The 23440-nt window shown below is 37.1% G+C and overlaps 12 protein-coding genes across 12 annotated transcripts; 8 read left to right on the top strand and 4 right to left on the bottom strand.

Annotated features, from left to right (window-relative positions):
* Nucleotides 1-7: 7 nt before the first annotated feature.
* Nucleotides 8-439, top strand: C5L36_0E02110 (uncharacterized protein; the record flags this gene model as incomplete). Its single annotated transcript, XM_029467765.1, has 1 exon — nucleotides 8-439. The coding sequence occupies one exon, from the start codon at nucleotides 8-10 to the stop codon at nucleotides 437-439; it is 432 nt and encodes a 143-aa protein (XP_029323625.1).
* A 1438-nt stretch (nucleotides 440-1877) lies between these two features.
* On the top strand, nucleotides 1878-3125 carry C5L36_0E02100 (uncharacterized protein; the record flags this gene model as incomplete). Its single annotated transcript, XM_029467764.1, has 1 exon — nucleotides 1878-3125. One exon carries the CDS (start codon nucleotides 1878-1880, stop codon nucleotides 3123-3125), a length of 1248 nt encoding a protein of 415 aa, XP_029323624.1.
* A 720-nt stretch (nucleotides 3126-3845) lies between these two features.
* On the top strand, nucleotides 3846-4448 carry C5L36_0E02090 (uncharacterized protein; the record flags this gene model as incomplete). Its single annotated transcript, XM_029467763.1, has 1 exon — nucleotides 3846-4448. The coding sequence occupies one exon, from the start codon at nucleotides 3846-3848 to the stop codon at nucleotides 4446-4448; it is 603 nt and encodes a 200-aa protein (XP_029323623.1).
* A 410-nt stretch (nucleotides 4449-4858) lies between these two features.
* On the top strand, nucleotides 4859-5293 carry C5L36_0E02080 (uncharacterized protein; the record flags this gene model as incomplete). The annotated part of the gene is made up of 1 exon (XM_029467762.1): nucleotides 4859-5293. The coding sequence occupies one exon, from the start codon at nucleotides 4859-4861 to the stop codon at nucleotides 5291-5293; it is 435 nt and encodes a 144-aa protein (XP_029323622.1).
* Nucleotides 5294-5427: 134 nt separating this feature from the next.
* C5L36_0E02070 (uncharacterized protein) lies at nucleotides 5428-5943 on the bottom strand (the record flags this gene model as incomplete). Its single annotated transcript, XM_029467761.1, has 1 exon — nucleotides 5428-5943. The coding sequence occupies one exon, from the start codon at nucleotides 5941-5943 to the stop codon at nucleotides 5428-5430; it is 516 nt and encodes a 171-aa protein (XP_029323621.1).
* A 249-nt stretch (nucleotides 5944-6192) lies between these two features.
* On the top strand, nucleotides 6193-7054 carry C5L36_0E02060 (uncharacterized protein; the record flags this gene model as incomplete). The annotated part of the gene is made up of 2 exons (XM_029467760.1): nucleotides 6193-6227; nucleotides 6331-7054. 2 exons carry the CDS (start codon nucleotides 6193-6195, stop codon nucleotides 7052-7054), a joined length of 759 nt encoding a protein of 252 aa, XP_029323620.1.
* Nucleotides 7055-7169: 115 nt separating this feature from the next.
* C5L36_0E02050 (uncharacterized protein) lies at nucleotides 7170-8177 on the bottom strand (the record flags this gene model as incomplete). Its single annotated transcript, XM_029467759.1, has 1 exon — nucleotides 7170-8177. The coding sequence occupies one exon, from the start codon at nucleotides 8175-8177 to the stop codon at nucleotides 7170-7172; it is 1008 nt and encodes a 335-aa protein (XP_029323619.1).
* Nucleotides 8178-8406: 229 nt separating this feature from the next.
* On the bottom strand, nucleotides 8407-9462 carry C5L36_0E02040 (uncharacterized protein; the record flags this gene model as incomplete). Its single annotated transcript, XM_029467758.1, has 1 exon — nucleotides 8407-9462. The coding sequence occupies one exon, from the start codon at nucleotides 9460-9462 to the stop codon at nucleotides 8407-8409; it is 1056 nt and encodes a 351-aa protein (XP_029323618.1).
* Nucleotides 9463-10416: 954 nt separating this feature from the next.
* Nucleotides 10417-11769, top strand: C5L36_0E02030 (uncharacterized protein; the record flags this gene model as incomplete). Its single annotated transcript, XM_029467757.1, has 1 exon — nucleotides 10417-11769. One exon carries the CDS (start codon nucleotides 10417-10419, stop codon nucleotides 11767-11769), a length of 1353 nt encoding a protein of 450 aa, XP_029323617.1.
* A 581-nt stretch (nucleotides 11770-12350) lies between these two features.
* C5L36_0E02020 (uncharacterized protein) lies at nucleotides 12351-13246 on the top strand (the record flags this gene model as incomplete). The annotated part of the gene is made up of 2 exons (XM_029467756.1): nucleotides 12351-12392; nucleotides 12875-13246. 2 exons carry the CDS (start codon nucleotides 12351-12353, stop codon nucleotides 13244-13246), a joined length of 414 nt encoding a protein of 137 aa, XP_029323616.1.
* A 358-nt stretch (nucleotides 13247-13604) lies between these two features.
* Nucleotides 13605-22619, top strand: C5L36_0E02010 (uncharacterized protein; the record flags this gene model as incomplete). Its single annotated transcript, XM_029467755.1, has 1 exon — nucleotides 13605-22619. The coding sequence occupies one exon, from the start codon at nucleotides 13605-13607 to the stop codon at nucleotides 22617-22619; it is 9015 nt and encodes a 3004-aa protein (XP_029323615.1).
* Nucleotides 22620-22824: 205 nt separating this feature from the next.
* On the bottom strand, nucleotides 22825-23190 carry C5L36_0E02000 (uncharacterized protein; the record flags this gene model as incomplete). Its single annotated transcript, XM_029467754.1, has 1 exon — nucleotides 22825-23190. One exon carries the CDS (start codon nucleotides 23188-23190, stop codon nucleotides 22825-22827), a length of 366 nt encoding a protein of 121 aa, XP_029323614.1.
* Nucleotides 23191-23440: the final 250 nt, after the last annotated feature.

The raw sequence follows: 23440 nt of genomic DNA, 5'->3' as shown, positions 1-23440 counted from the left end.
ACCAACAATGCCGTCGAAAAACAGTATCAACAAGCCCAAGGGGAATATTACCCGTCAAAGAAAGTCCCATCTGGCAAGCAAGAAGCGTGCGCAACGGGCACGCCAGGCAGTTACGAGTGTGACACAGGCCACAGGAAGTAGTGCACTTGTTCCCCTAAGCGCCAGTGGGGGAGTTGTTGTGAACACTGTACTCTCCAACAAGAAGGCCAGGAAGTTAGAGAGAAACCTCAAATATGCGCAGCTTAGACGTGAAGGGTCTGTTGGAAAGGGGAAGCGTGTAGACGTTGAAATGAGTGGTGAAGAGATTGCGCAAGCGAAGGATAAGGAGAATGTCTACAGAAAGGCGCTCTGGAGTGTCGTTGAGAGGAGCAGAGTGCAGGGTATTCCGATTATGACGCCGGTTGGCCAGGGAACTACCCTTGGTGGTGGGTCATTCTAAGAGGTGATTTGGCAAGGATATGCCGATGGACGTCAAGCTACCAGGTGAAGTGTAAGAAGGTAATGACTTCTCGGATCACTGTAGAGAGGGTCCGTTGATGTCAAGGTAAAGTCACAGTGAGTGTGAGTGAGTGTGTGTCATGAGCATACCATTTCCTTGACAGAAATGAAGGGGGGGGGATGGTGTAACCCAGTAAAAAAAAATATTATTGTATACTCTTTTCTATTAGAAAATTAAGAAACTTTGTGTTTCCGCCAAGACGGCAGTGGTGCCAGTGATGACATTTGATGGTTATCACTATTATTACCAATACTATCGTCGTTACTATTGCTATTGTCATTGGCATCACCATTATTACAGAGACCGAATCTATGGTGATCATCACCACCTGTCAGTGACGAGCCACTTCGCCATAAGGAGAGGCTGTAGATTTGTCCTTACGCATTCTTCATTTACGAAATAAAGTGCCGCGGTTACGCAGCACACACCAGCAATCACGTGCAGTGTCTTTTTCTTTTTTTTTTCTTTTTTTTTCCTCTTTTTCTTTTGTTTTGTTTCGTTTCTTTTCCGCCAGTTCCCGTTTTCCATTTCCGGAACAACAATGGGACTCCACTGTTTTCCCCCCTTCCCTTTTCGGCTCGCAGTCTGTACATGCACGTTTATCCGACACCTGTCTTGTTTGGCGCGTAATTAATACAGTTTCTCCGGAGTCCAGGTCTCGGACGGGTAATTTACACGTCATCATTCATTTCTGTGTCAAGAGAGGTAGCGCAAAAAGTAGAAATGGTGAACCACGGGAATGACTTGCTGGAAATCGACGCCAGAGTCCATTTGAAAACCTACCTCTACAAGAGAGGAAACACACTACAGGGTGTCCCTGGTCCGTAAAATGGCGTAATATGATGACTTCCCTCTATAGACGTTGTATTTCCAGCTCCAACATGGTTAAACTATTGCTATGGTGATGGTATTACAGATAGTAAAAGAAGGAAGGGGGGGTGGCAATCTCACCCTAACAGTTACTAAGAACGTCTACTTCATCTACTGTCAATATACATTGGCCACATGCCGAGAAATTACGTCGACGCCAAAGAAGGGCCCAGCCGAAAAAAGAAATGGAAAACTTGGCCGAAAAGGGAAACAAACAAAAAGGTGATGTAAAATTAGCGGAAAGGGGAATTGGCAAATTGAGGGAGAAAAAAAAAAAGGCAGAAAAGGAGGCGGAAAGTCAGTACGTTTTGAAGGCGTCATTGGTTTTCCCTTTTGCAGAGTGTTTCATTTCTTTTGTTTCATGACGTAGTGGCGTTTCTTTTCCTGCACTTTAGAAATCTATCTTTTCCTTATCAAGTAACAAGCGGTTGGCAAAGGTGTATATAAATCAAGGAATTCCCACTTTGAACCCTTTGAATTTTGATATCGGTTATTTTAAATTTATTTTATGTTTCTAATCTCAAAGAGTTTACACTTTACAAGGAGTTTCTCAAATACTATCAAGACATTGAATAGATCAAACATTAAAATGGTGTCCCCTGCTGAAAGATTATCTACTATTGCGTCCACAATCAAGCCAAACAGAAAAGATTCTACATCATTACAACCAGAAGACTATCCGGAACATCCGTTCAAGGTGACGGTTGTTGGTTCCGGTAACTGGGGGTGTACAATTGCCAAGGTTATAGCGGAAAACACCGTTGAGAGACCTCGTCAATTTCAAAGAGATGTTAATATGTGGGTCTATGAAGAATTGATTGAAGGCGAAAAGTTGACTGAAATCATAAATACCAAACACGAAAACGTCAAGTACTTGCCAGGTATCAAGTTGCCAGTTAACGTTGTTGCAGTTCCAGACATTGTTGAGGCTTGTGCAGGCTCAGACTTGATTGTCTTCAATATTCCTCACCAATTTTTACCAAGAATTTTATCCCAATTAAAGGGTAAGGTGAATCCAAAGGCTAGAGCAATTTCTTGTTTGAAAGGTTTGGATGTCAATCCTAATGGATGTAAGTTGCTCTCCACTGTTATTACTGAAGAGTTGGGTATTTATTGTGGTGCCTTATCAGGTGCTAATTTAGCTCCTGAAGTTGCACAATGTAAATGGTCGGAAACAACTGTTGCATATACAATTCCGGACGATTTCAGAGGTAAAGGCAAGGATATTGACCATCAAATTCTAAAGAGTTTGTTCCATAGACCTTATTTCCATGTTCGTGTTATTAGTGATGTTGCAGGTATTTCCATTGCCGGTGCACTCAAGAATGTCGTTGCTATGGCTGCTGGATTTGTCGAAGGTTTAGGTTGGGGTGATAATGCAAAGGCTGCAGTCATGAGAATAGGTTTGGTGGAAACCATTCAATTTGCCAAGACTTTTTTCGATGGCTGTCATGCTGCAACCTTTACTCATGAATCTGCAGGTGTTGCCGACCTAATCACTACCTGTGCCGGCGGCCGTAACGTTAGAGTTGGTAGATATATGGCACAACATTCTGTCTCTGCAACGGAGGCTGAAGAAAAGTTGTTGAATGGCCAATCCTGTCAAGGTATCCACACAACTAGGGAAGTTTACGAGTTCCTCTCCAACATGGGCAGGACAGATGAGTTCCCACTATTTACCACCACCTACCGTATCATCTACGAAAACTTCCCAATTGAGAAGCTGCCAGAATGCCTTGAACCTGTGGAAGATTAAATAACCTCAAGGAGAACTTTGGCATTGTACTCTCCATTGACGAGTCCGCCAACCCATTCTTGTTAAACCTAACCTTGCATTATCACATTCCCTTTGACCCCCTTTAGCTGCATTTCCACTTGTCTACATTAAGATTCATTACACATTCTTTTTCGTATTTCTCTTACCTCCCTCCCCCCTCCATGGATCTTATATATAAATCTTTTCTATAACAATAATATCTACTAGAGTTAAACAACAATTCCACTTGGCATGGCTGTCTCAGCAAATCTGCTTCTACCTACTGCACGGGTTTGCATGTCATTGTTTCTAGCAGGGAATCGTCCATGTACGTTGTCCTCCATGATGGTCTTCCCGCTGCCACTTTCTTTAGTATCTTAAATAGAGCAGATCTTACGTCCACTGTGCATCCGTGCACCCCGAAAATCGTATGGTTTTCCTTGCCACCTCTCACAATTTTGAATATGCTCAACGCGAAAGAGAGGGGAAGAGGAATCGCATTCGTAGAGTGGCTACATTCAACCCTGACAAAGGAACTAGCGTTTGTGCAGGAGAGAGTGGTTTGCATAGATTTCCTTTCCTTTGCAAGCATATTATATAGAGTAGCCAATACAGTAACAGCTACAGCACAAAAAAGAGAACGAGAACGAGAACGAGAACAAGAACAAGAACTAGCACTACTGTCACTGCCAGCATCAACATTACTACCATTATTCCAACATGTTTGCAACTAGAAATATAACCATTGGTGTCAGAACACTCAGACCAACCAGTTTCTTGAAAACAAGGTCTTTTCTGCAACAGAGGCTACAATCAACGCTAAAGAAGAGCTATGAACCAACCAAATCCGAGCTCGACATTGCAAGCAAGATGTCCTGGGAACAGTTTCTAACCATGAGAAAGCAACAGAGAAGATTGGGAGGCATTGGGTCCATTGCAGCAGCAATTTTGGCAATGGGCGCCTCCTTCTCGTATTTCTCACAGATTGAAATCGATCCTACTGAGACCTTGTTTGGTCTAGATATATTCACCGTTTATATTGGTGCAATATTGTGTACTGGGTTTGTTGGCTTCATGCTTGGTCCGGCAGTTATTGGCGACCCATTGTTTGCCATCATCAACAGGAAAAACATGGCCACTTTCAGAATAAAGCAAAAGTTGTTTCTAAAGCACATTGCCAAGATGAGGGTCGATGCTTCAAGACAGAGCATGAACAACCCAGTTCCAGATTATTACGGCGAGAAAATCGGTTCTCTGAAAGACTACAGACAATGGTTAAGAGACTGCAATGAATACAGAAGAAAGGCAAAGGAGTTCTTATAAGTCTTTCAGCTATTCTTTTCCATTAGTTTCTCAAAATACCAAAAAGAAAAATCACTCGTATTCTTACTAATTTAGCTTTTCTAATTTTTTAATTGTTTTTCCTCCCTCCCTTTCTTGTCTTCTCTCTCTTTCTCTCTCTCTCCCATCCCCACACTCAAACCAATCATACATTTCTAAACTCTTTGATGTATTCCCTGTCCTCTGTATATACATTTATTTAAACAAAATTAACATTGTCTAATGGCATTCTGACCTGCAGCTATAGCCAGAGTTAGGAGAGGAAAAAAAAAACCTGTGCGAATTGATGCATCTTGTGTGTCGACATGAATTTAAAGGAACTCAATCACACTGAGTCTCCTGGAGTTTGAGATTTCTAGTTTGAATGAACCATCCCATACAACGAGAACACAATGTCACAGGAAGATATATACTTACAATCGTATCCATTCACAACTGCCGCTGCGATAATTGGTTATGTCGACCGTAAAGTCTGTGCGGTTTTAATTGGCGGACGTTCAGTGATAGGTGTTTTGAGAACCTTTGATCAATTTGGTAACCTTGTGCTTCACGATGCAACCGAGCGGATATACCTCTCCGAAACTAGACAGTATGCAGAGTCTCAGCTATCTCAGATCTATCTTATACGTGGTGAAAACTTACTCATGATGGGCGATTTGGATATAGATAGTGAAGATGAAGCTGTTCGAGGCTGGGAAAGAATCGATTATATCGAAGGTTATAACAAGTTCAAGAAAAATGTGAAAGATGCAAAGGACCGTGCCTACAAATATGCAAAGCAAATCTCTTACAAGGGTGCTTATGCCGGAGGTTTCCAATTCATGTAATCCTAACATTTGTATAGTAAGTTTTAATTTTCCCTCTTTTTTATTGTATACTGTTACATAGCAAAAGATATACACGTAGCAAAGTGCAGTTTTGGGGGGTCTATCATCTCAATTTTGCTTACAAGACCATTCCATCATATACTATCATGAAGAACATTCTCTCTTTCAGAGAACAAAGAGTAGTCAAAGTTCTTTCCAATGGGGAACCTTTTTGCTCGCCCACACACACACTTTAGTTCAAGAACGTCACAATGGGGCTGCTGCCTCTTAGACTCATTGACAACTCGTATACTGCAAGTCAAACCTTCCACTAAAAGTCTCGAACATTGCTTGCATATAGTACGTTTGATACTTGGATGTAATTTCAAAACTGCCTTTTTACTGACCAAATCCATTTGATTAAGATATGTTCTAGACAAAGTATCTCGTTGTTTCTGCTGATGTTCATCATAATCTCCAACGTATTTTGCCATCGTCATCATTGCCCCTAGTTTGTATAAATATGACACCCGCTGAAAATGGTCTTTCTTGGGTATAACATTGGGAATCTTAGGTGCTCTGTTACTTCCTTTAGATTTTTTTGACTGGTTTTTTTCTTTCTTCGTTTGGGATGGACTAATCAAACTAACTCCACCTCTGATCTCCTCCATTATAACCCTACACTAGATCTAGACCAAGTATATTCTTGTACTGCATTGAGAGTGAAAAATAAAAAAAAGATCTCCATCGTTCTACATTTAAATACGTGTATAAATTGGCAATTTGAATTTCCATTAGGCTCGCGTTGGTGAGAAAAAAAAAGACGTCTATGCATATCTATAAGGAAGGCAAAAAATCCACAGTTCCTTCTAAACCCTAGTTAGGTCGACTCTTTAAGAAACAATTACAGCTAATTAGAAATGAGTGGTTATGATAGTGCATTGTCAATTTTTAGGTATGTTTTATAATTTGCACATGATTTTTTTACCACCCCTCTTATCTGCGGGAAGGTCAAATTGCAAATACTAACTATTTGATTATGTTTTACTTGAATATAGTCCTGACGGACATGTTTTCCAAGTCGAATATGCATTGGAAGCTGTTAAAAGAGGTACTTGTGCAGTTGGCGTCAAGGGTAAAGACTCCGTTGTACTTGCATGTGAAAGAAGAACAACGTTGAAGCTCCAGGATCCAAGAATCAATCCAACCAAGATAAATAAAATTGATTATCACGTCCAACTTGCGTTTGCTGGATTAAATGCCGATGCTAGAGTTTTGATCGATAAAGCCAGAGTCGAGGCGCAATCTCACAAACTGACATTGGAAGATCCTGTCAGTGTTGAGTATCTAACGAAATATGTTGCAGGTGTCCAACAAAGATACACTCAAAGTGGTGGTGCTAGACCTTTTGGTATTTCAACACTGATTGCCGGATTTGACGAAAATGATAACGTTCCTAAACTATATCAAACTGAGCCATCAGGAATATATTCTGCATGGAAGGCTCAATCAATTGGAAGAAGCAGCAAAGTTGTTAGGGAGTTTTTGGAGAAAAACTATCCAAATGATGAACCAATGGATGAGGATCAAACAGTCAAGTTGGCAATCCAAGCCTTATTGGAGGTAGTTCAAACAGGTGCCAAGAATATCGAAATTTCAGTCATGAAACCAAATGCAGAACCAAGGCCACTAACTAATGAAGAAATCGAGGTCATAGTGAAGAAAATCGAGGAAGAAAAAGCTGCTGAAGCCGAGAAGAAAAGACCAAAAACTTCTGATTAGATAGATAAATATATAGAAATTGAATCTGATTTAAGGCGTATATAACAATCGAAGATAACATAATTGTGAAAAAAAAAACCAACAAAAAAAGAATGAAAAGAATCTGGTAACAGAATCATAATACTTTTGTTTTACCCTTGACATTTATGAACCCGTCTGCATCATCATCGAAATCACCAAATCCATCGCTGTCTTTATCATGTGGCATTGTACTCACCGATGGAGTTTTTAGTATGAATTGAGGTGCAAACAGGTTGTTTGGTGTAATTTCAATCTGAACTAAACTTTTAGTTATATTTGCAATCGGATCCAGGCCTTCAGCAATTGGATTTTCCAAACATTTCAGGCGGATCACAACGTCGGCTATATCTTCATTGGTACTTTTATTGTAGAGAGGTCTTCTTTGGGTAACCATCATTTTATAGTCATCTGCAAAGACAACGCTAGTTGAATTATAATTGATTTCAACTGCTTCTAAAGTTCCCAACGCCAAATCATCAATATTCGGAATTTTGAAGTAGTCTGCAATTCCCTGCTCATTGTTCCAAAATGCATCAATGATTCTATTCATTTCAAAGTTTGCCAATTCAGAATTGACCTGATCCGGGTCCGGCAATAATAATGGGTTGCGAATCTTCTTTGGGTAATATATGAGTGTAGAATCGGCGATACTTTGGAAAGCTTTATTGACAGACTTTGTCTTGAAATATTTATTGAGCCTGTAAAAGAGCCACCCCCCAACCACCAATGGAGGAACCACCATCACCAGAATAGGGACTGCAACGAAGATGACCAAATATGCTGAGATACTAACTAAACTAATCAATTTGACGCTATCAGGAATCCTTGACCAAATACGGCCTGTGAGTCCACTGTACACATTGTTTTTAGGTGGACGATAGTAGTCTAAGAGCTTTGCAGATGTGCTGAATGATCTAAGTAAATTGGCCTTAAGTTGTGACGTAAACGTAAGTTGTGGAACCAATAACGGATTGGATTTTAAAATTGAGCATTGCGAATAAATTACCGGCTTTGAAGCGGTGTTCACAGACAAGTGTCTTAAATGGGTCCTTTGCACTATATTCCTGGTAGGAATGTTTGCAAGTTGTGATCTGTAGAACATCTTTTGTTTAACAAAGAAATTCGAATCTTGGTCTGGATAGTAATAATGGTACTTCGGAGAATTCTAAAAAAATAAATTTTGTGGTGTAGTCTTCCTTCTGAAGCGAAGTTTTCTTATTCGGTAATTATAATCATATTAATCTCCGTGCACTCATACACACTTATTATCGTTCAAAGAAACATACGGAAAAGTTTATTAGGTCCTCCTATAGTAGTTTACATTTTGTAAATTATACAGAATCTCTAGTGTTCTCTAGCTTCCTGACCATTGGCGGCATCTTTCTAGCGAACACCAGGTAAGAAGTATGTGTTTTGACCTCGCTTTCAAGCCTTGAAACGTCAAACCATTCGAAACCATCTTCACCTTCTAAGATACGCTTGCCTCTACCAAATGGATTGAAGCCATAATCCTTTTCCTTTGTTTCGTTTTCCTTTGTTTCGTTTTCCTTTCTTGGATGCTTTCCCGCTTTGATTAATTCTAAACCTTCACGCTGTCTTTCCTTCACGTACCTTAAACGCTTCACTGCATCATCAACCTCTCTTTTCATTGCTTTATGTGATTCCCATAGTCTGCCAGATACGTCTGTCAACTCCACATCTATCCAACCCTCGTTTTGGAGAGCCTCCACAGCTTTGACAACCTGCTCAAAACATGGTAAGAAACAACAAATTCCAATTTGCTTATCATTTGTTGTGACCTTCTTCAAAAGGGGAATTGCTTCCCACGGAGAAGGTAAGTCTAAAAAGATAGTGTCTGCTTGAAGGTCAACATTATCTATTTCAAAACCGTTTTTACAAACATCTCTGTGTGTTATTATAATATTATTTAACTGATGTGCCTCAAATTCTTCCTTAGCTTTCTGATATCTCTCTTCATGGAATTCAAAAGTGAAAAGCTTACCCTCATCATTCACAGTTCTGGCAAACGCATGTGTGAAGGAACCAGAACCAGTTCCTGCCTCAATGACTCTCGAACCGGGATGAACATTCAAACGTTGTAAGATATAACTTGAGTCCGGGGTATAAACAATCTGTGTCCTATGAGGCAAGGACATGGTCCACAACTCTGGAGTTGGCTGGAGTAGATAGACAAACCCACGATCCTTTGGAGTCGTTATCTGGGAGCCAAACTCTAATCCAATCATTGAATCATGAGGAAACGAGCCAAATCTAGTATTGAAATGTTCACCTTTCGTTACATAGATTGGCTTGATGATAGTACGTGAAACATAAACAAGCACAAGATCTCCCTCTTCAATGTATTTTTTTCTATCAGTAAAAGGCATGCTGTATGTATGAGTGGATCCCCTATTTTTACATATATGCACATTAACTTCTCATTAAGGGAACAATTAAAATATTCATGATAGTGAAAAATTTAGATAAATATTTACACGATTTTTTGTTTTTTTTTCTTGATTTACCTGTTCTCTTCGTTTTTATAATTTCGACGCGCCGAGAAGTGTTTTATTGTAAAAGCCAGAAAGTAAAAGAAAAAAAAAAAAAAAAAAAAAAAGAGAAAAAATCCTCTTTCTATGTAAACGCGCTCGCGCTTTTCTTTCCCCAAAGGTGAGTTTCCTCATGGGGAAAAAGATAAACAGGGAGGGATCGTTTTCTAGCGTGTGTCCTTGTCTTTGTTGACCATCCACTAAAGGTTGTTTGTGTTTCCTTCTTTGGTGTATGATTGTTTTTGGATCCGATCGTGTCGGTCCTACAGTATCACTCTTGGCTATATAGATTTCTTAAAGGAACCTAGAGACCTTGTAATCGCTTCAATTTCTTGTAAACATAACATTGGATTCAGTCTCTTTTGTTGTGTTAGCTTTTAGTTCATATATCCAACCATCTGCCCTTGTTGTTCATTTCTGCAAAAGCCAACTTCATCAAATACCCAACCACTCACTAACATTGAAGAGAAGCAACTATCAAAGTTCATCTTTTTCTCTTTCATTTATTCATTCATTTGTTCATCAGTATTTTTAGATAATCATATACCTGAATAGTTTAATCTTAAACATAAGAAGGTTATACATCACAATCGAACTCACCTTTTGCTATTAACTTCAACAAAGCAAGGTTCTATCTACCCTACAATATCCAGCCAATCTTGCTAAAATTTGGATATTTAATATACTCTTATTCAAAGTTCCCAAAACTTAATCAACTTTGAATCTGTTTTTTCTTTTGATTTCAATCGTATTTTATTTTGAAGATATCAATATTACTCAATCACGACAATAATGTATAGAACAGCACATTCGCAAGAGCAAAATGTCAATGATGAGAACAAAATCCTAGAATCTAGCAAGCAAGATAAGTCAATTTCAGTTCCAAATGCATATGCAAGTATAAAATCACGTACTGCATTAGGTGTTATTTCAGATTCAACCTTGAATCAGAGTCAGACAAATCCTAGATATCAATCTCAAGGACACTATTTTCCACATTCTCATCAACACGATCAGCAACATGACCATCAACATCAATACCAATCTAACCACATAGATGCACATGTAAGTCATAGGGGGAAGATACCCATTCTCTCTGACAATCAGAAAAACCAAGTTACACATTCCGGTTCTGTATCGACTATTTCAACATCAGAAGATGTAATGGATCAGTCAAGTAATGATGAGGCAAATTACATCCATGAAGAACAGGATGAAGAATTTGAAAGTGATGATTATTCATTCAATCAGCCACTATCACCAATAATGTCCCTGAAAATTGAGCAGGAAATCGATAGGGTTTATACTAAATTTTCTAGAACTGAACTCGATCCAAATGATGAAGACACTTATGATTGTACAATGGTGGCTGAGTATGGTAATCGGATTTTCAATTATTTGCATGAATTGGAAATCAAATACAAACCGAATCCAAGGTATGTTGAACAAATACAAAAGGATCTATGTTGGGAGCATAGATCAACATTAATGGATTGGCTGGTTCAACTTCATTCAAGATTCAACCTTTTACCAGAGACTTTGTTTCTTGCAGTTAATATAATTGATCGGTTTTTAAGTAAAAAGACCATTTCATTATCGAGGTTTCAGTTGTGTGGTGCTGTTGCCTTATTTATTGCAGCTAAGTATGAGGAAATAAATGTGCCGACCGTTTCTCAAATGGTTTATATGGTAAGCAATCAATATCCGAGGGATGCTTTTCTAAGAGCTGAGCGGTTTATGGTGGAGGTACTAGGATTTGAATTTGGATGGCCCGGTCCAATGTCCTTCTTAAGACGGGGATCAAAAGCGGATGATTATGATGCAGAAGTTAGAACTTTAGCAAAGTATTTTTTGGAAATCACAATCATGGATTCAAGATTTGTTTCTTCTCCGCCTAGCTGGTTAGCAGCGGGCGCTCAATATCTTTCTAGGAGAATGTTAGCACGTGGTGAATGGAGTGAAGCTCATGTTTATTATACTGGTTATACAGCCGAACAACTGGAACCTCTTGCATTATATTTTGAACATTGTTGTTTAAATGCCGAGTCTCATCATAAATCTATATATCAAAAGTACAGTGAGAGACGGTTCAAGAGGGCCTCATTGTATGCAAATCAATATGTTCGTGAACTATACAATTCTTGAGCAAAATTGGAAGCCAATATGAGCAAGGAGTGTTGAATTTCTTGAATGACTACTTCTACTGTGATACCATTATATTACATGCAGATGTGACCTTTTGATTTCATTATGTACGTACTGTATAAGTTTTTATTTACTAACTTTGGGCATGAATAAATGATATAATTTCAAATAATGTATACTAAAATCCGAACTTGCATCTACTTAGGGTTTCCAGTGAAGGAGTTAGGAAGCCAACTCCGAAAAGCTTAAATCCAAGCCAAAAAACAAAAAAGACCAAGCATAGAAGAGGGTTACAGTATCACGTGCCTGTGCCAAGGGTTTAATTTTTTTTAGGGAAAGACAGTGGAACGCACACTTTTTTGCGCGTGGGAGGGACTGATTTCCCAAAGGAGCCGCGCCAGAGCTGGGTTGTGACTGTGTGGGAAGGTCGTTTCCTCTGGTGTGGTTGGGGGGTTCTCTATGGTGAAAAAAAAATGGGTATTGGCATCTAGATAAATTTTTTGAATGATAATTATGAAAACGTGGAATCATTTTAAGATACCTTTTAAATCAGTATACCAAATACACATTAATATATCAAGATGTCTGGTTCCGGTGCTCAAGGTACTAAGTTTAGAATGTCTGTATGTATCATGTTATTGTGAAATTGCGATATTTAAGAAACTATATCAATGGCGAAAGTTGGATGGGAGAAATCAGTGAATGTTTTCGTCACAGCAACCAAATCAAGCTGTTGATAGGAAGGAAGCTGCCAAGCTATTATTCTAGACTAGAAATGATTGTCAATCAGCCATTAATAAGATTGGAAAAAAGAATTGTCATGTGTCCAGTAAAGCCACAAATACGTAGTAACTAGTTTTCATGCTGTGGTCATAAGCTTTTCCATTAACCTCTATGTTGGCTTTTTCTTAAGCAATATTTCGTGAAGCCGAGGAGGACCGTCTTACAACTAGAAGCAAATGTTGGACTTGGTTGGTGTTTATAAAAAACCTATTAACTCAACAATACTAGTCAAGTAGACACAACTTTCCCAATTCCTTTAATCATCGAAAATGGAAAACGAAAAACTGAATACTAACATGTCTTTTCAACTTTATTTTTATAGCTTGCATTACCAGTTGGTGCAATCATGAACTGTGCAGATAACTCTGGTGCAAGAAACTTGTACGTCATGGCAGTTAAGGGTTCTGGTGCAAGATTGAACAGATTACCAGCAGCTTCTGCAGGTGATATGGTTATGGCTACCGTTAAGAAGGGTAAGCCTGAACTAAGAAAGAAGGTCATGCCAGCTATTGTTGTCAGACAATCCAAGCCATGGAGAAGAAGAGATGGTACCTACCTTTACTTCGAAGATAACGCAGGTGTTATTGTTAACCCTAAGGGTGAAATGAAGGGTTCTGCTATCACTGGTCCAGTTGCAAAGGAATGTGCTGACTTGTGGCCAAGAATTGCTTCTAACTCTGGTGTTGTTGTTTAAATTAATTAGCTCGAAAATTAAATAGATAATATCATTGGTGTATAACAAAAATATAAATCGTTAATTCGTTAATTTTGATTTCTCAGAAAAGAAAACTCTGGGTGTCATAATGTCGACTTTGTCTTCACTAGCATATATTCTGGATTAGTCGTGATTCATTAGATTAATGGATTGAATTTTTTATTTTCCTGCTTCTTGATTTCCAGTCGCTTCTTTGTAGAGTCAGATGGCTGATCTTTTTTGCTCATAAATAAACTCATAAGCTTCTAAAGTCTCAACTTTCGAATATGATCACAGGAGGAGCACGGTAGATTGGATTGGTAGCTCACATAATGCTGAAAAGCTCGATTGATTCGATATGTTGTATGTATATTTTTTCATAGCTTGCATCAGAACGCGTTTAATCATCCAAATACTAACGATGCATGTTTTTAATACACCAGCCCAACTTGCTACGAATAAAGTGAAAGACAAAAATGATGCAATAGAAAAATTACAGAACATCAACTTTGCGTCGCCCTCTACTATCAATAGCTTTGACCCAGAAGCCTTGTTAAAATTGGTTAATTCATTGGATTTGCTTATCGATTCTGATTTACTCCTCTATTCCAAACCAAATAGTAGCTCAATAGTTGAAATAAGATTAAATAAGGTTTCAACCGTTTTGAGGTCAATACTTGTTAATATACTAGGGAGTAAGCAGAGTATTGCCCTCTATAAACCGAGACAGAGTGAAAAAATCATCAATACAATCCTCAAATATCTAACATATACCCCCCCAGGATGTAAGCAAACTATAGTTGAGCCACTTATGCTAAACCTTACCAAAACGTTATACAGTTTATTTAGAGTTCAATGTTTTAGAGATCATCTGTATCTAAAGACGTATGAATCAATCTTGAGAAAAGTTTTACTTTGCTTAGAATTACTCATCTTTGATTTCAAATCAATTGCCAATAATGAAGCAGTACTCATCGAGTTACTATCACTACTATATGAGTTTTTAAATCCAGCATTTACATCAGGGTTGAATATATTGCTTAATAGTCCATCAGGCTCTCAAATTTACTATCCCAGAATCGTGGACGTGGTTCTTAATTACTTAAAGATATTATTTGAAGATAACAAACGAGAACGTGAATCATTGATCATCATTTTTAAGATTATTAACAAATGTTTGATAGACTTGTCAACATCACACACAAAATTTTGCTACAGGCTCTACAAAATTGGTGTTCAACTTATTTTGGAGGCTAAGTCAATTACTTCAAGCAGGTTAATTACAGAGATGGCTTTGTTTGTTAATTTGATCCCACAGTTTGTAACATTAAAGAACCTATACAAAATCAAAGGAGACAATTGGAACATAAATACTTCTGGCGAATTATCATTCAAAACCCCTAATGTTATAACGACTAGCTCTGAACGTATTGGGCATTCTACTGATTCATCTGCGATTATTAATGCATCATCAGAAGTGGAGGATAACATGGGATTTTCTGAAGAAGATGAAGACGATGGGGAAGAGAAACCTAAAATTGATTTATTTTCAATAAGTAGGAGTAACAAACGAAAATATGAAGGCCATCATTTTTTAGAGTCTAATGAGGAACTCGACAATTTGGCCAAGGTTATTGATGTATTGTTTGGTCTGTTTCACGATACATCAGTGAAGCGGCAGATTGAGTTGAAATACAACCACGTTCAGCTTCATAGCTTCCCAGTACCTAAAAAAGAAAAAAACTCATGGCTCTGCTTTCATTTTCTATCTTTGACTAAAGATTCTCCATCGAAACCTTGGCTATTATTTCTTGGTTTTGGTCAGCTCTTAATTGCCTATTACCAACTGAAGCTAGAAAAATTCGAAGCACAAAAATTCACCGACGAAGTAATGATGGTCAAACGTAAACGGTTGACATTTATGAAATCTGATACGTATATGCAGATTAGTGATTCTTTACACTACTTCGATAATCCTTTAGATCTTTTAACTTCCATTTTGACCGATGAGTCTCTGAATAATAATGTTCAGATACTAACCATTTTGAAAACATTATCACTCCTATTAGGCTTTATATTCTCAAATTCTAACATGAAGTCGTGCTATGATATATTGGAAAAATTTATTAACTCAGCTGATCTTCATTTAACTCGAATTATGCATGTTTTTGAGAAGCATGACAATAATATCAAGTATTGGGCTTTACATTCTTTGGATATCATGTTTTCAATACTTGTTTATCATAAAGGCTTTGAAACAGCCAATATCAAGTCTTCTGTTGTATCAATTTATCATAAGTCAATCAAGTATAGCTTAGACTTTCTTAAGGATCCAAATATGTCCAATGTATCGTGTATTTTTCTTTTCCATTTGTCTGTATTTGAAACAATCTCAAATCCATTGCTGTTTACCTTAAACAAGAACCTTGTCCAGCAATATGAGAATATCATCGATTTGGCGGAAATCAACGGGCCTGCAATACTTAGCAAAGAAGCTGTTCTGTTCTGGTATGCGAGCTACAATATAGGAAAGAAGTACAAATTCAATAATGTACAATTTCTTAAACTGGGAGATACTTTTAATCCCCAATTATTTAGCCAAAAGGTTTCAAATTGGATTTTTTGCAAATTGGACCAATTTTCTAAAATCTCAAGCATAACTGATACTATCCCCATAGTAGTGCAGCTAAAAAGACTGTATGGTGATGACAAAGAAGACTTTATCCCGGAACAGTTCATTTCGAATGAATCGTTTTATGATGGTCCTTCTCTGCACTTAATTAGAGACTTTATGAAGAAGCAGTACCTTTCCACTTATATTTTGAAGAAGATAAGCCCAAACGGTACGATAATAGAGATTCCTCCATATAAATTTTCAAATGAGAGATTAATAGTAAATGAAATTACTTTGAATAAGATGAACAGGGAGCTTTCTAAGGTATTCAATTTAATGATGGAAAATGCGAATATTTCCGTAACACTATCTTGGATTATACCAATAATTGTTTTCTTCAAACAAGGACAAGTTGCAACATTCCCAGATTTCAATCTGGCAAACTACACTGATTATGTTGTTTCATCGTTGAAAGACCCTAAATGCTATTTGTTTTATATTACATTAGTCGATCAACTTCATGCTGCCGGAAAAGTGACAATTGACAAAGTATTACTGCCAACCGTAAAGACAGTTCAACTTGGTTTGAATCTACTGATATCTTCTAATCAATTACATGAAAACCAACATCTGTCCGAAGAGGATTTATTTGATTCCTTTATGCCGTCTTCCGAAACTGAAATCACAGCGTGCCAATTTGCTGATTATAATAAGTACAACTATAACTCATTATACTTTCATAGACATACATTTGAACAAAAGATTATCAACTTTGTCTTAAATAGTGAATTATCGACAAATGTTGATTCGATGTTTGCGGCTCTGTTGCTATTTACCTCCAAAGTGAAGGATAAATTCCAATTGCTAGGATGTTATTATGAGATTATGAAGTGGCTTGAATGTGGGCAAGTTGTGTTGTCTGTTAACATTGTTGATGGTATATTTAACCAAGTGACTACATTCTTGGAGGATCATACCATGAAAACTTACGAAGCAGCGTTAATATGTGTTACAAGGATATTTGAGTATACTTCTAAGACATGGATGAGTGCAAGTATGGGGATAGAAAGTGATGGGAAATCTGTCTACGAATATTTGATCAATTTATATAGCAAAGGTATGATTCACAATGAGCTCTCTTTGATTGGGGTCTTCAGTTTCTTTCAAGCCATAATTCAAAACCAGATGGTAGCAAGCAATTTATTTGATTATCGTCAGATTTTGATTGAGTCGACAAAATACTTTCACTTATTTGATAACTATGGTAAGTTTCAGGTCCTGAACTCTGTATTGGCAACTGTGAAATCGCAAAAAGACATATTTGAAACGTATACTCTTTTCCTAAAATCTTTCAGAAGCCCCCAACAATCTGTAGAATCCTCTGCAACATTTTGCTGCTTCATGTCTCGTATGTCAAATGCGTCAGAGTCGCTGATCATAACCACCGTCTGCAACTTACTTGAATTATCAAATTTTAAACAAATACTAGATTACATGGAGTTTGCGATCAGTGATATAACATATTCCAACAGAATACCCCATCCAAATAGATTGTTTTGGAATTTCAAGGAAGTTTTTTTCAAATGCTGGGAGAGTTTCCAGCTTCCTATTGAAAACTTTCCTTTTTATTTATTTGGGTTCAGTTCCCTAGATGATTTCTTCTTAAGAAGTTACAAAGAAATTATTGCATCCTCTCTTGCTTATAATCACGTTGGCATAATCGATACCTTAAAAAATAAGGTTAATATCAAAGAAACAGCAATGATAAAGGACTCTATGTCTCTATCAGTGACGCTATCATGGACTAAAGGAGGCATCAGGAACGGAATTTTTAAGATCTTTGAAAAGTATTTTAGTTCGTCGAAGGCACTCAAGTCAAGTATAAGTGAGCAATATTTACTTATTGTTTTTCAGTTACTCAGGTTTTGTGATTGTTCATCAGAGGAAGAGTTACTATCTCTTTTTGAGGGTCCTAATCATTTTGATCTTCCGCTTTCAATAGATGCTCTTAAATTCGAGTTTTTGGAAGAGTATGATCTTTGGATTAAACCTAAAAGTTGTGTGGAGATGATAAACTATTTTGGAAATTTGTGTGGCATTGAGAACATATGGTCTACACAAATAGTCTACCATTTAGCCTCAAAATTATTACTGCTGATAGAATCGTCCATTCTTGGAATAGAGAAATTGATCAACCTCCGGCGCTTGAAGCTTTTGTTTATACTCTCACATGATGGGTTCCAGAGCACACATGTTTGTGATCTCCTCATATCGAATCTCTCTTCCTATATGAAAGATTCCTTATTAAATAATGACACTGCTATAATTCTGACTTCGCTTTTGCAACTGAACTCTGGTACTCTTTCAAATATTACAGTTTACTCACTAGTTACGATTATTTGTACATTACTTGAAGCTTCAAGGACTCCTGATTCAGAAAGACTAGCTCTTTGGGTCTTGAGTAATAGAAATAAATTTCAAACAGGTGAGTTCACCGACATAATACATTTTGGGTTTGATATTGTTGAAGATAAAAACGCAAACTGTTTACCTGATTTAGTGGAATTTGTGAACAAGGCGTTCAGAGATAAATCACATGTTCAAATATTGATGCACTACCTTTCACTTCTCTTCAAACATAATTCCACTTTTCAAAATTTTAACCTCAAAATTGATTCTCAAAGACTGACCCAAGAGTTTATACAAAACTTGTTTACCATCAAAACTTTATATGCGGAAAATCTTTCTGATGGGATGATTCAGTGGATAGGCAGGTCCCTAGGACTGTATTATCAGAATAATGGCAAAATTCCAAATAGAGAATTGTATGAGTTTGACAATCGTTCACTAAGACATAGCAATATGATTGATTTTGATGATGAAGTTAAATCGCTCGACACTATATTTCGACAAATAATCCATGACTTACCATCTTCTTCATTGCGAGCAAGGTATTGCTTTGAAACTATTGTTGGTGTTCTTTTGCAAAAGCATAATACACAGGCTGAAAATATGTCTAGCCAGATTTCTTATGACGAACTTTTTAGGGAGTTTGAGGAGTTCATATATCCAATCAGTAGCTACATGTGCTCAGTTTTAATTGACCAAGTTGAACTTGAAACAGCATCGTATTATAAACACGGTCTAGACCAAGCATTGAATGGGTTCACCACAATTCTCAAAGTTTACAAATTTGAAAGATGGTTGTCGCAAATTGTATTTTCAATAATAAACGAATTATCGAGTCAATCAAGTATAATGATCTTACTTGCTAACTACATGCGTCAAATTCCTCGGTTTGTGCAAGAATGTTTTTGCCCTTTAGTTCTTTTTTACATCCAAAGTGAATCTATCAAACGTGGTAAAATCATAGGAAAGATGATCAGTGACTTTTTTAGTCAGGACTTTGCAATTCTCACCAAAGATTCGATAGTGTTGTTTCTTGAACTAGTGTTGCTAATCAGACTCGGCACGAAAAATGGAAACGAGAAATTTGTCAGTATCTACCGAGTTATAGATATAGCCAGAGTTTATGAAGCAGCGTTGTTTATCAATAAGAATAAAACGGCCTTGTTACTTTTTGAGGACCATCATTCAGCTGTAGGGTTAGTGACTAAGGGACCTATCTTATCAAACAAAAGATACGAATCCTTGTTGAAGAATATTTACTCAGGTATTGAAGATAATGACTTGATTTTTGGATTGCCCATTGTTCCTGAACTCGACTATGGACTACAAATATTAAGGCATAACAATCTTCAGTGGGGTGAAATGATGTTCAACAATGCAAAATTCGAGTCAAATTTATTTTGGAGATGTGATGAGAGACTTGCCACAGTGAATAAAATCACCGAGAGTATGATGGATATGGGCTGGTCTGGAATCTCTAGCATCGTCAATCAGTATTCTAGCAGTGTTTGTGAAGAGCTTGTCAGTACTTCTGATGCGATGTACGAACAACTATGGAAGCTTAACCAATGGGATCTTTCTATTCCCAAAGACAAAAGTACAGAGCATCAGTTTGTTTACTCTATGCTGAAAAATATAAATGATAAGCCAGATTTTCACTCTAAATTAACTAAAGACGCCATCAATGACTTAGTTAAGATTGACATCTCTAAATTCCATAAGCATGGTTCAACTCAGAATGAAACCCTGGAATCGTGGGTTCGGACATTAACTATTTGTAACACGGTAGATGATATCCTAGGTTCTGAAGACCAAAACTTTGGTAGTATGCTAAAAAAGTTTTCAGCCTCTACAGAATGGTTTAGGGAAGCAACAGTTGACGAATTTGAAAATATCCTACTAGCCAGACGTACTATTTTATCTATAATGAGCCAGTATGGTTCAAGAGAAGAAAAAGGGTATTTTCAGATCAGCCATGGAAATTGCTGGCTTGGAATCGTCAATGAGTTGAACTTTTACAACAATATTATGATAGAAAAGGGATCTACACAGAAAGCAGTAAATGGTGCTGTGTTTTTGAACGAGATATCTCAAGTTGAACATTTGGTAGACAATGCTTATATTAAACGAATTGCTAAGTACAATTTAGCATACGCATTTTGGACTCAACAGTCTGACACACGTTTCCCCATCGAAACACTGAAGGATGTTATTGAGACAGATAAAACTAGTGCAACTGCTCTTCCCGAAGCTCAGATGGTAATCTCTAGTTTACCCACTGAACTACTAATAGCGACTCTGGCAAAGTGGTCAGACGAATGTAAGCAAGAAACATCATCGGTTATAATGGAAAAATATATTGATCCTCTGACTGAATTATTAGAATCTATCGATGTGTCAAATCCCCCTCACGATTATTTGGGCCTGACATTCCATATAATGGCTAAATTCTGCGACGATCAAATACAAAAGAGGGAATCAAATTCAGGTGTGTCAAAGTCCTTAGATTCTATCAAGTTATTAGAAAATGATATTAAAGCATTGGCAAAGTTCTTGAAGGAGGAAACAACTAAAGAAAAGAAAAAATATGCACATCTCGATTTACTGAGATTGAAAAATCGTCACAAGCAACAAGTTAAAGAGGTGCAAAAAGAACAAGAGGAACGTGCCAATTATATTACTAAAGCGGTTAATTTTTATTTTAAATCAATGGCATACGATGATCACCAATTTATAGAGCAAAGTATAGATAGATTCTGCTCGTTGTGGATAGAAAACAACAATATTGAGATTGATTCAAATCAACTACTTTTGTTACCCACTCATAATTTTGTCACTTGGAATAATCAACTAGTATCCAAACTAATGGATGAAAGAACACATTTTCAGGATACTTTGAAAAACTTGTTGATTCACATTTCTTTAAACCATCCATTCCATACTTTATACCTTCTAAAATCCTTAAGAATAACTAAAGTTGAGTCTGACGATCCTGCGGCTATCTCTAGAGGTAATGTTGCACAAAGAATTTGGGAGACACTTTGTACCTGTGAATCCAAATTTAATGTTGAAGGTATCCATAATATTTTGACTTCCATTGACGCATTATCAGATAAATCAGTCGAGATTGCTAACATCAAACTGAAAAACATAAAGCGAGTGCCAATAACAAGACTCCCTGATGGTAGATGGTGGATAGATTCTTTGCCCAATCTTTGTATCCCCTCTCCCGTGAAAAGCATACAAATTTGCAAGAATAAGCCGTATAGAAGGGATGAATTACCATTAGTTCTAAGTATAAGCGAAACCTTAGTGGTAGCACCATCCGGAGTAAGTCATCCTAAAATTATGAAAGTCCAATTGACAAACGGGGAATCACAAAAAATGCTTTTAAAAGCCCCCGATGATTTAAGACAGGATGCCATTATGATACAAGTATTCAAGAAGGTTAACAAGTTGCTATGGAAAGATATTCAGACAAAGAAAAGGAGGCTAAGAATCAGAACCTACAATGTTTTGCCACTAGGCCCATCCTCTGGAATATTAGAATTTGTTCCAAATTCCATGCCTTTAGTTGATATTTTGAAATTCTTGCACCAAGGAGATGAATTGGATATCAATGATGCACGCTTGAAAATGAAGGAAGTTCAGACACAAGCTAAATCGGTCAGGTATCAAGTATACAAAAGTATCTGCAAAAAAATCCAACCAAATCTCAGGACATTTTTCTTTAATAATTTCACGTCCCCTGATACATGGTTTGAATCACGATGCCTATATTCACATGGTGTTGCCACTACTTCGATCATTGGTTATATTTTGGGCATTGGAGATCGGCATTGTAATAATATTCTTCTAGATAAATCATCCGGCGAACCAATTCATATTGACTTTGGCGTTGCTTTTGATCAAGGGAAGTCATTGCCTATTCCAGAAACCGTGCCATTTAGATTGACGAGAGATTTAGTTGATGGTCTAGGAGTAACAAAAGTTGATGGTATGTTCAGCAAAAGTTGTGAACATGTTTTACGAGTGTTGAGATTAAACAAACAATATATCATTAGTATCTTGAATGTCTTGAAGTATGACCCTTTATATAGTTGGACATTATCTCCATTGAGGAAGAAAAAGCTACAACATATTTACTATAATGTTGAAAATGATATTGGGTTTGATGAGTTTGTGAATACAGATTTGGGTTCAGAGGCTAACAGTGCGATTGAAACGGTGAAACGTAAATTGGACGCCAGCGGATTGAGTGATGAGGCTGTTGTTAGAGAATTGATTCGGGATGCTGTAGATCCTCAGAATCTTGCACTGATTTTTATGGGATGGAGTCCTTTTCTTTAGAATAAATGTCAATCCTGACTATACATGCCAGTTACTTTTCATTTTCTGTTTATTTTTTTTTCATATTTATTTTTATTTTTATTTTTTAGTTTTTGTAAAAAGATAATTGCATAAAAGAAAACAATGAAACAAATACGTAGATATACAAACATGCTAGTAATTATTTTATTACATCTTATTATAAGAGATTATATTAAGTTAAACCTCACCAGTTACCACCATCGTTATTTCTCCTTCTATTTCTTCTGTTATTGTTGTATTGCCTGTTATTGTTGAATTGCCTATTATTATTACCACGATTATGATTCTCTTTTTCTCTTTGTTGTTGTTCTTTAAACTTTTCAATAAACTCATTCCCCATTTTGAATAATTTGATATTGGTACCCCTAAGGTAAATATGTTTAATTTTGTGGAAAGGTTCATCCTCGACTAAGGAAACGCAAGCATCAGTTAATGTCACGTTCATGTAGTTATCGCAATTTTCAAGGGTACCATTGACTATCCCCCCACTCTTGAGTTCCACAACGATACTTTCGCCTTTAACAGCGTTTAGAAGATACAACGGAAGCATGCTTTGTATTGGGCCTTTTTCAATATTCCTTATCCTTTAGTTGATCCACTGAAGTAATTGGAAGTCCAGATGATGAGAATTCTCAACAAAGCTTACCATTTACAATCAAATTCATGCTGAAGGATTTTGCGCGGCAAACAAATGAATTAGTGCAATTTGAAGATATTATCAGTAGAGGGATTCTAGTCCCGTACTGGTAGTAGTTGGAAGTAAGCATAATCGTGTGAGTCTCATCGGAAGAAGCACAGAT

This window comes from Pichia kudriavzevii, chromosome 5, assembly GCF_003054445.1.
Source record: "Pichia kudriavzevii chromosome 5, complete sequence".
NCBI lineage: Eukaryota > Fungi > Ascomycota > Pichiomycetes > Pichiales > Pichiaceae > Pichia > Pichia kudriavzevii.
This window is presented reverse-complemented; position numbering and strand designations above follow the sequence as displayed.